The following is an 11,848-nucleotide window of genomic DNA, read 5'->3' as shown; positions in this document are numbered from 1 at the left end:
GTCCGCGCAAGACTTTGGTGGGTCTCCGTTCTCAAACCCTAGCTGCTGGTAGTACGAAGGCCGCGGCTTCATACCCTCGTCTTGGAGTTTCTGGTCGCCACCCCAAGGTCGAGCCGTCGCCAACGTTCTTTCTGATTGGTACATCCCTGCCCCCTTCTCCATATTTTTCCGTTCCATCGGACCATGGCCTAGGTTTAGGGTAAGGGGACTCAAATCCCCTTCTGAAGACAAGGGTTTTCCAGTCTGCATTTGTTCTTGATTGGAAATTGCTCCCCTGAAGAACAATGTATGATGTCCTGGTTTAATAAAAGTTGAAATCCAAGCAAAATTTCTGTTTTTTCACTTGACTGGTATCTCTATTTTCTTGTGCTGACACATAACTACAGTAGCTTACATCGATGCCCTGTTTTGGTCCTTTTTGTTAGTTGCTCCCAGTTGCGACTTCTGTCATGCAATGATTAACCTCTTGTCAACCATCTAGCATCCAATGCTGACAATTGTTCCGCACCTCATCCTATACACATCATCTAGATATTTGATTTGATGTACATAAATAAATGCTGAATTCGTAAGGACAAATTACTGTGCAATAGCTCTAAAGTTATGCCACCTAGTGAGTAACTGTTACCTGGAGTACTTAGTCTTGGCGTTTTTTTCCACACTTACAGGCATAAAGCCATGGATAGGGAAAGGAAGGAGCTGAGGAAGAGGAGGACATCGGGCCATTTGAGGTATCCTGAACTTAAGAGGCAGAAGCAACGTAATCCTTATGTTGCTGCTAGATCTACCTCTCCTGACTGCAATTTCTGGGACAACAGACAAAAAGAGCTATATGATCAGTTCTGTCATGAGAAGAAAGTGTTTAAGCATAGATTTGTGGAGTGGTCGGATATAGCTGATGCTGAAACTTGCCCTTTTGATTTGTCCACTAAGTATGAGGATCTTGGTCTCAAAGGTCTAACCAGCAACAATCCATCTTGGGTTTGGAATGAAGACGTCGTGAGACAATTTTATGGCACCCTTTACGTGGATCCTGATCGCAGGGAGATGCATTTCATGATAGGCTCACAGCATTGTTTTGCTACCAAGGAAGATCTTGAAAAGGCCTTGCTGATTGAGCCTAGAGCTGGCAGCCTTGTTTTGCACACATGGGATGATTTTGATGTTTATTCTCTCTTTCGAGTACCTAATCCCGACATTGGTCTAGTTCGAGATCTTAAAACTGAAGTTGATCTCATCCAAAGGATAAATCGACATACAATTTTTCCTAAATCAGGAAATCGAGGTGGATGCACCACCATGCTTCTCAAGCTTGCCTATGCCATTTACCACGGAAAGCAGTTTGACATTGCTCATTTCCTCCTCAGTGAGATGTGTGAGGCCATTGACACTGTAAATCATGCACTGCCATATGCACCTCTTATATTTTGTCTTCTTCGCCATCTGAAGTGTGACCTTACAAACATTGATACCAAATGCTGCCTCAAGAAGTACTCCCTGCACCTTGCAAGCTTGAATCGTGAACAACGTGCTGCCTCAGCTGAGCATGAAGTTATAGAGGTGCAGCACCAGCAGCCCATGTCCTATTCTCATCAGCCACCGCAACCAGTTAATCCTGAACCAGTTAATCCTGATTCAACAGTTGCCAGCAATTCTCAACTTTCAAAACTGATAGAGGGGTTGCACGAGAAAGTTGTGAAAGGATTTGAGGCAATTGAAAAGCGACTTTACACAATGGAGGTTCTCTTCTCAGTCTTATCTTCAGAAGTTAGTGAGATGAAAGCTTGTATGCTTGATCCTTGTCATGCGCTGAACGGCGACAAACAAAAAAGGGCACAAACTGAAGCTCATCAAGGTGGCGAGGGTCCTTCTGCAGCAGCTGATCCATAGCTTCCCTACCTGTCTTGCTGGACTTGGCTAACTTTCTTATGTCAGCAGAAGAGTTTATGTTGTACCCTGTTTTCGGTAGTAAAATCTATGCTATATTTTATTGTAGTGACAGGAAACTAGTACTTCTGGTGATATATCTTGAGCTACCCTGTTTTTTGTTTGTTTTTGTGGTTATATTTTTTTTGTTGTAGTGACAGGGGCGCTACTTTTGCTGGTAAATTTAATAATAAACTAGATGATACCCCGCGTGTTGCTGCGGGAGTCGGTTGCAATATATTTCAATGAGATTTAACTGTGTGGAATATAAATGTTTATAGATTAATAACATGTGAACCAAAATTAAAAATACATACGACTTGCTATATTTGATTATGTATAGTTGTAAAATATTTATTGAATATAAATAGAATAATAGAATGAAAAAAAAAATTCCCATGCATTGTAGAATGTGGTGGTTGTTTTTTTTCTCATGCATGGTGGCATGTTGAGGTGGGCATTATCCCATTCATAATTGTATGGTGATGTGGCATGCTTGCATGTTGAGATAAATAAGTTAGTGGGGATAACTCTCTTAGGTATATAAGATAAAATGAGGAGAGTTTGATTGATAAGAGAACTGGAGAAAGCACAGCGAGTACAAGGGAACTTCCGAATACAAGTAGCACTTCCACAACCTAGTAGGGTTAATCTTATCAATGCTGAGCTTAATCCAGATGAAGTCACTTACATTTTAAGACAGCTAGGTCAAACTAGCCCTTAGGAGTGCTCACGGATGCCCTTTATTTATTTATTTGTGGGCAATTATTTTTGTTTCTGAACTTTGCTTGCTAACTCATATTCTGCTCAGTTAATGGATGCCCTTAGGAATGTTGCTTGATGTTTGTTTGCACAGTTACTACAACTACTGATAGAGCTCAGATTCTGCTAGCTGCCCAATCTATGGACGGCAATCTTAGGTCGGTAGCGGAAGGCGATCTGAAGCTGTTCCAGGAGCAGAATCTTCCCAACTTTCTCCTCTCCCTATCAGTAGAGATGTCAAGTGATGAAATGCCACCAGAGTCTAGAATGGTTGCTGGTATTATCCTTAAGAATTCGTTGGACACAACGGATTCTGCAAAGAAAGAGCTGCTGATTCAACAGAGGGTCACCCTGGATCCATCTGTCAAAGTCAAAGATTAAGGAGTCATTGTTGAGAACACTAGAATTTTTAATGCCTCATGCGAGGCAGGCCTCATCACAAGTCATTTCAAAGGTTGCATCCATTGAGACCTCATTGCCAAATTACTGGGCAACATGGCACAGCACGGCGCATCTGCTGCAGTGCAGCAAGGAACACTAGAGGTGCTGGGGTATGTCTGTGAGGAGTTTCCTCCTGAGCACTTGGAGCAGGATCAGGTGCCTGCTGTTGTTCAGTGAAGTGAATCAGGCAGAGCTAAGTGTTGAAGTCTGTCTTTGCAGCAGTTAAAGTTCTACTCCCTCCGTTCCTAAATACTTGTCTTTCTAGAGATTTCAACAAGTGACTACATACGGCGCAAAATGAGTGAATCTACACTTTAAAATATGTCTACATACATCCGTATGTTGAGTCCATTTGAAATGCCTAGAAAGACAAGTATTTGGGAACGGAGGGAGTATATAACACTCTTGATTTTGCTGAAAGCAACTTTGCAAACGTTATGGGGAGGAGCTATATAGTGAAAGTAATTTGTGATACTGTTGTATCTTAAGATGTGGAGATCAGGCATACAGCTTTTGAACTGCGAGCACTGTCAAAGGAGATGAGGAACCAGTTGCAGTTCAAGCTATCAAGTTATGGAGAACTGTTTGTGATTAAGAGTTTAAACTCCAAGAAGATGATGCGAACTCTAGTGTAATTTAATGCTTCATTGAAAAGGCCATCCCTTTACTTGTTCCAATGCTGCTCGAAACTCTGTTGAATCAAGAGGGTTATCATGAGCACGCTGACAATGTGCGGAAAATTTCCATGAGTGGTGCAAAGTGCCTTGGCGTCATCGCTAGAACTGTTGGTGATGCAATTGTCCCTCTTGTGATGCCATTTATTAAGGTTAACATCACAAACCTGGATTGGCATTGTCGCGAGGCAGCTACTTTTGCATTTAGCTCTATCCTTGAAGGTCCCTCTGTTGAGAAGCTTACCCCCCTGATGCAGGCTAGACTTGATTTCTTGTTCAACTCAATGAAAGATCCAAACAACCAGGTAAAAGTCTCCACCGCGTGGACCCTTCGATGGATGTTTGAGCTTTTGCATTCTCCAGCCAGTGGAATTCCAGTTATAACAAATGCAAACCAATCATGACTGTTGCTGGAGAGTAGCAAGATGTTTCAAATGTGGCCAAGAATGTCTGTGGATCCATATGTTGTTTTGTCCAAGGTTATGAAGATGCTGAGTCAAGCTCATCTCTGCTTACACCCTATCTCCCTAATGTCATCGCTGTGCTCCTTTGTGCTTCAGATCGTGCTGGTACTACCCATTTGAGGCTTTGCACGTTTGCTTTTGAAGTGTCGAATGAGGTTATGAGAGTTAGCAATATAGCTGAAACTTCGAGCATTATAGGCCAGCTATGTCAGGGGATCATGAAAAGACTGAACCTGACATTTTAACTCCAAATACTCTTGCCTGGTGACAGGGAGAAGCAGAGTGATCTACAGGCTTTGTTGTGTGGTGTACTGCAGGTCATCATCCAGAAACAGAGCAACTCTGATGTGATGTCCGTAATTTCCCAGAGATCAGTTGATGTTTCTGTTTCCCTGTGTCTTTGCTTGCCCCAGTTCTGCTGTACATGAAAAACCAATGCTTGCCATTCGTGAAGTTGCTTATGGCATTCGTGAAGCAGGCTTGCAGAACTATACTAAATATGCTCCATTTCTGTATGGGTGATGGGTGATATTTGCCGTGCCGTTGAAGATAAAATTCAGCCTTTCTGTGATGTGATTGCATTATGCTTGTTCTTTTCAAGGATCTTGCAAGTTCAATGCTTCACCGGCCTGTCAGACCTCCAACTTTCTCATGCTTTGGAGACATAGCTCTTGCTATTGGCGAGAATGTCGAGAAATACCTGCAATATGCCATGCCAGTGCTTCAAGTAGCTGCCGAGCTCGTTGTTTTGGATTAGAGCAACGAAGATACGATTGTTCACCATAACCAGCTGAGACATGGAATATTTGAGGCTTACTCCGGCACTGCAGGGTATGAAGGGCCCAAAAGCTCAGCCATCTATTTCAGTTCACTGAAGCTGTCTACAAAGACCAAAGCAGGTGCACATCGTTTTCGCTGCTTTCTTTTTGTTATACGGGTATTGTGTTTTTCCCCTTATCATATATGTATGTGTCAGGGATGAGAGTTTGACAAAGGCTGCGGTTGCGGCCCTGGGTGATCTCGCAGACATACTTGGTCTGATCTCGAAAGATCTGTTCAAGATCCACCCCTTCCATGTTGAGCTCTTGAGCGAGTGCCTTAATTCTGACAGCGAAGTCAGGGAAATCACGTTATCGTCCCAGGGGGTGATAACTGGTGCCTGAAGCAGAGCTTTCTTAATACCAGAGATATTTTCCTTTCTCAGTTGTGACGAAGGTTTCTTTTGTGGATATGCCACTGATGAATGAAAGGCTGACACATATCGTCTTTACTAGTATCAGTGGTAGGATTCTTGTCCTAGGCTTCTTTTTGTGGTTTGTGTCTGACTGTCGAGTCGTTATGCATCACACTTGACAGGGGCCGATGGTGGCATGACCTAATGAGCGTGTTTGACTCGTCGGATCACCCTGTGCTGCTGATGTTACTGCTCGTCTTGTTGCTTTGCATATGTCAGGAGTAAGTATAAAGTGCTTGTACTGCTGGAGTTTTTGTTTGAGTTGATTCTCCAATTTTGGAGCTTGCCACCACGTACTGTATCAAGAGATTTCCATCTCTCGTTGTGGTGCTTACAATTCTTAATGCAATCAATTCATGCATGTTAATATTCAGCCATGCTTCAATCTCATAAGCACTCATGTTAGTCCAGTAATTTGCACTGCCTTGACACTGGATCCAGTTCGTGATATGTGCCACAATATGATTTTTCTTTTCATAGTAAAGCAGAGAAAGAAGGCAATTGGATCTCTAGTCTTTTGTTGGTATGGTGGCGAAACTGACGACAATATTGTTCTTCTAAATGGAGGAAACTAGCGCCACCTCATCCCCGCCAAACTTGACATGCCCAACCAATGTGCATAGTGTACCAACCACCTCAGGTGAATTGTTGGCATCAAGAGTGCTAATCTCTGGTTCTTCAAGATGATATGTTATCTTGACATCTATCAGAATAAAATAAAATGGAATGGTGATGGTAACTGTTATACTGGTTCTGGAGAATATTAGGTAAATTTAATGTATATGAAGTGAAGCCTGGGTTTATCTCCATCTTGCGCGTTGACCTGTCGAAGCACACAAATAATTGTGCTAGATGGAGGAATTTCTCCATGATACATTTTTGCTACTAATAGAACTTATAAATGAGGAAGTGTTTACCATGATTGTCCACTTTGTTCTCTTCTTCCAGTTTCTATCTCTAGCAGCAAGAATCTTTTCTTTTCCTTCTCCTTTACCAAGAATATACAACTGAATCTTGTTCAGAAGAACTATATTCTCGATACTGTTTCTCTCTCTTTACTGGAACGGCTGCCAAAATAAATGAATGGTATTGGTAGCAGCTCAGATAGTCGTAATTTTGCAAGCGAAGCAAGCTTAACTTCAACTGATCACCATAGCAGCCCAACGGCACAGCAAAGCGCGCCAGTGCTTTTATTATTATTGTATATATCCAAACACATACGGAGTAATCACTTACAAGGCACTGCGATAATCCGAAGTTCAAACTATCCAGAAATGTGGCAAAATTCTAAGCGCTCGTCAACTGAAGATGGAGATAGCCGCTCTGTTATGGTTCCTGTTCGAGATTATCCCAAGTTCAAAACTCTAAGTTGACTATCCATGTAATATACTTACTATATAATATACCCAAACACATGGTACAAAATCATCCACAAAACACTGCAGTAGTCTGAAGTTTAAACTATGCAGAAATGTGGAATCTCAAACTTATATGTGCTCTGCAATCAATGATGGCATCAAGATGTGTCTTCTTGTCATTCTCAGACCAAGTCAGTAGAGTCATGTGCGCTGGTGTACCAATTCCCCATTTTCAAAGAGAAGATGCATGTGGTGTACCACAAATACGGTAGAGCTTACAAGTAGAGGAAATAATATACTCCACATGTGGGATGTGTCTATATCAACCTGTCTAACAATTATTGTGTTACTCGTCATAAACTTAATTTGTGATAATGTCAACGTAACTGACATCAGTACAGCTCGTCTATGATTATTTAGTGTGCAAATTGTGTTGAATTGTGAAGATAGCCGAGGATGCAAAAAAAATTCCTGAAACGGAGGCAAAAGATTTCCGTCGTCTATTAGTTAAGCAAAAAGGAGTTGCTTAATTAATTAGCGGAAAACCGGACTAAAATCGTCATAAACCGCCGAGTGGCACATATATGATATGCCACACACCTAAAAAAGGAGAGCCTCGTCAAGATACACTCCGGCTTCATTGTCGTCACACACACCTAAAAAAGAGGGCATCGTCAAGATACACTCTGGCATCATCCCCAACAGGTCATTGCTCTCCCTAATCACCGAGCAAGCGACTCCGACTTTGTCGAAGACGAACTTCGACCCAACCCTCACTATAGAGGCCGTGTGGAAGCACAAGAAGACTTGTGCCATATCCAGCCACGCGCACGGAGGGTAGTGCATCTCCGTCTCTGATGGAGAGCTCTAAAAGGAGAACTATGCACGGTTGGCGCCGTAGAAGATTACTGAACGGGCGGCCTACCACCTGTCCTGTCGCCACAGGGCCCCGCCGCCACATCTTCGACTTTACCGCAACAAAACAACCCGAGGTAAATCCCACAGACACGCCGGAGAAGAGTCAACTACCGCAACCATTGTCACACCTCCGACTTTGCCTCTGCCATCGTTGTCACAAAAGCCTCGACATCAACAACGACGCCTCCCCCTAGTCCCACTTGTCGATGCCCAGCTCCAAGGACGAAGCCCTCGAGAGGGGAAACAACGACAAGGCATTGTAATAGTTCAATAACACATGGTCTAGGGTTTCCCCCTGGAGCCGAATCCATGTGGGAGGGATGCAGTAGCGACGCAACAATGCCTCCAAGGTCTACGACGCCTGTAGCCGCTGCCATCGTGGATGATAGACCCAAGGCCACGACAAGGTCTTCACCCAAGCTCCCAACAAGCCCAACCAGCACATGAACTTATCCGGATATTTGACCATGCAAGTTTAGTTAATATAGTCATGCAAGTTGAATTGCAAGATTTGACTTTGCAGGATACGAAACGTGAACTTATCCAGACACATATATATTAAAAATAATAATCAACACCATCTACAATATATTACTCTCTTCGGACCAAGAGTTCCCCTCGTATTTTTCGGCCTAACATATTCTCTGAGTCGCCCACGAGATACTGTGTTGTGGCAAAATAGGCACGGCATTTGTGAGCACCTTCGAGATACTGAGCCGGCACAACATCTTGATATTGATTAAGTCACCACAAACGCCTCATATCGATGAAGTCGCCTTACTAGCTTTGTTAATTGCACAATATTTTAAATGATAATTGTGGTAGGTAACATTTTTTTAATTTTAGGAATAAATAACAACTGAAAATGAAGGTGCAAGTACAAATTGTTGAAAGTGTTTGCTTATGCTAATATTTTAGGAATAAATAAAAATGGTACATTGACAACGCAGTTTTACTGGCGCTAGGGTGCTGTCATTGCATCATTTTCAGACTATGTACTCTATACTGATCACATGCAGTCTGGTTGAAGAAAAATGAATATGGGCGACGTCGGCTGCTAGCTGGATCAATTAAAACCCAGAGAATTAGAAAATGGAAATGGATTGCTGGGCTTCTTCGGTCAGTCGAAGCACGGATGGTTGACTCCGTGGCCAGTGGCTACTAGAACATCTACAAGTACTCATCCAACTGACACTAGCGTTGAGCTGTCTCCCGCCCCGGCCTTGTAGAATCGCCTCTTAGTCAAACCAGAGCTCTGCACGCCGTTGAACATGCCAGGAGGGGGAGGAGCTCTGGCGGTGGACACCGCCGGCGCGGCCTCCGGCTACAGCAGCGAGATCACGTTCACGGTGGTGATGAGCTGCCTCATGGCGGCCTCCGGCGGGCTCATTTTCGGTTACAACATCAGTATTACAGGTCAGTCAGCGCTGGGATGAACTTCTTCTGCTCTGTTGGTTAGTTCTTCCTCTTCTCGCCAAGACGCTTAGCAAGGAATATGATCATGATTGGAAACAGCGTCTAGTATGTTGTTATCTCACAAGTACTCCAGTTCTTTATTAATATGCTTCGTGAGGGCTTTAAACTCCTGTGAATCCGGCCAAAAACGAATCATGGAAGATCTTCTTCAAGTTGTTTTCACTGAGATCCAGTCGAGGGTCCAGCTGACTTATAGTATTACTCCCTCCGTCCGAAAATACTTGTCGGAAAATGCATAAAAATGGATGTATCTAAAACTAAAATACGTCTAGATACATTCATTCCTCCGACAAGTTTTTTCGGACAGAGGGAGTACTTGATTGTGAGTCATACATCCACCCGCAAAAAAAGAAAAAGAAAAAGAGAGATCGTGTTGATTGTGAGTCATCTAGTCGAAAGTCGAGGTTCTTCTTCTAGTACTGTACTTGATTGTGAGTCATATATACATCGTGTTGAATGGGTATGGGGTATCTGTCCTGATTGTCTTTGGACCTTTCGAGTTGATGGAGATATGGTAGAAGGTTTTTCATCTTTATTTATTTGTAGCAGAGACGACGAGTTATATATATATGACGTCGTTTTAGCGGTCAAGAACATGACATCTTGATATCTTGTCCTCTTAAATTCAAACTGAACTCTGTGATGTATTGTAAATTAACGTGTGGACATTGATTGATGGAGATGGAGCTGGCGATAGAGTAATTTGATGATCAAGTGGCCAACAAGTTACTCACGCGGTCAAAATTTAATTTCAGGTGGGTTGACGCAGATGCGGTCGTTCCTGGAGGCCTTCTTCCCTGAGATCATCGAGAAGATGGACAACACGCAGCAGGACGCCTACTGCATCTTCGACAGCCAGGTGCTCACCACCTTCGTCTCCTCGCTCTACCTCGCCGGCGTCTTCGCCTGCCTGGTCGCCGGCCACGTCACGAGGAAGGTGGGCAGGAGGAACTCCATGCTCATCGGCGCCTCGTTCTTCTTGGTCGGCGCCATGCTCAACTGCGCCGCCGTCAACATCTACATGCTCGTCATCGGCCGCATCTTCCTCGGCTTCGCCGTTGGCTTCACCAACCAGGTGAGGGTCGTCCGTTAGCAAATTGATGGTCCCTCGTACAGATTTTTTGAAAAGTTAAATTTTAATCAAGTTCTTAGAGAAAAACATTCACATCCCGTATCCAAATATACATCATTGGTTTCATCATAAGATGTACTCCTTCTGTATAGTGATCTAAACGCTCTTATATTTCTTTATGGAGGGAGTACTTTCATATTTATATACTTGATACTATAGATATAAATAGTTCTCTATAATTTGGTCAAAGTTTACCATACTTACTTAAAAAAAAGTATACGCACTCCATTATGAAACAGGTGGAGTACCATCTCATGTGCTTGCTCCATCAATTCATGCGCTTGCTCCATCCATTCCATCCATCGTAGAATAATGGTTGTGAGATTCTTGAAGTCTGCACCCGTGTACTTGGCGGAGATCGCGCCGGCGCGGTGGCGCGGCGCGTTCAGCGGCGGAGCCAGCGTAGAGCTATTGGGTTCAAGTGAACCCAATGAATTTTGGCTCCTACGTACGCATGCGTACGTATTTACATGATGTGAACCCGGTAAAATATATTAGTTGACCCCAACAAATACACCTCACGTGGAACAAAGGGCTCAAAAGGCAACAGCCCTCGAATCCATTCACATGCCTAAACCGTGAGTCCGTTTTGCTCAAAAAAGAAAAAGAAAACGCGAGTCCACAAACATGCAGCCACCCGCGGCATGCCTCATCTATCGTCTACTTTTTTACATCCTCCGTTTATTCCTTTCTCTGACTCCCATTTCGTCTGTTCGTGTTGCTCAGCGACTCGACCGCCGCCGCATGTCCGTGGCAAGTAAGCGGCCATAGATCGACATCAGCAACAATTGAATCCCAAAACTTGAGGTAATTAGATTACATCACCGCATCTTCTCTATCGTTTCTATGTTCTATCTAGCCTAATACCCAGTACAATGGTGATTATTTTGCCCTAGTCTTCTAAAAAAATCTCCATGGACTTTGATTGATCAAGGCTATGGGGGTAAGGGTAATGTTATTAGCTTTCATAATGTGATAGTAAAAATATGTGATGTTTTGATGAATTAAGTTCAGTCAATTTAGGTTGCTCAGCAAACTGATCTTACAAAATAGCAAAATCGAATTCGGCTTAATGCTTTCATTAATTCAGTGAGATACTTGTTGCATTAAGGCTTAACTTTCCAAAGCCATGATGAGTCGGGAGAGTCAAAAAATAAGGAAAATTTCCAAGATTTGGTACACACTTTGGCAGACTAAAATAAAGCTATACGGAATCACTACAGGAAAATTCCGTTTTCCCGTGTGTTAGCCTATAAGCCGTGAGCTATTTATCGGGTACTCGGCTTATGTGTCCTCTAAACCGAGTGTGAGATAAATAACACCCGGCAAACAAAAAGCACTCGGCTTATAATGTCTTGTAAGCCGTATGCCCCGAAAAGCCCTCGGCTTCCATAATGCACACGGTATTTATAAAAAAAGCACTCGGCTTATAATGCACACTCGGCAAACATATTTACCACGTG

At 43.2% G+C, this 11,848-nt stretch overlaps 1 protein-coding gene and 1 pseudogene across 1 annotated transcript; both read left to right on the top strand.

Annotated features, from left to right (window-relative positions):
- Positions 1-6: 6 nt before the first annotated feature.
- LOC119321909 lies at positions 7-2,164 on the top strand. Its single transcript, XM_037595423.1, has 2 exons — positions 7-138; positions 669-2,164. The coding sequence occupies exon 2, from the start codon at positions 679-681 to the stop codon at positions 1,888-1,890; it is 1,212 nt and encodes a 403-aa protein (XP_037451320.1). The 5' UTR covers positions 7-138; positions 669-678; the 3' UTR covers positions 1,891-2,164.
- Positions 2,165-2,276: 112 nt separating this feature from the next.
- On the top strand, positions 2,277-5,891 carry LOC119350195 (annotated as a pseudogene).
- Positions 5,892-11,848: the final 5,957 nt, after the last annotated feature.

Source organism: Triticum dicoccoides, chromosome 1B, assembly GCF_002162155.2.
Source record: "Triticum dicoccoides isolate Atlit2015 ecotype Zavitan chromosome 1B, WEW_v2.0, whole genome shotgun sequence".
NCBI classification, from domain to species: Eukaryota; Viridiplantae; Streptophyta; class Magnoliopsida; order Poales; family Poaceae; genus Triticum; species Triticum dicoccoides.
This window is presented reverse-complemented; position numbering and strand designations above follow the sequence as displayed.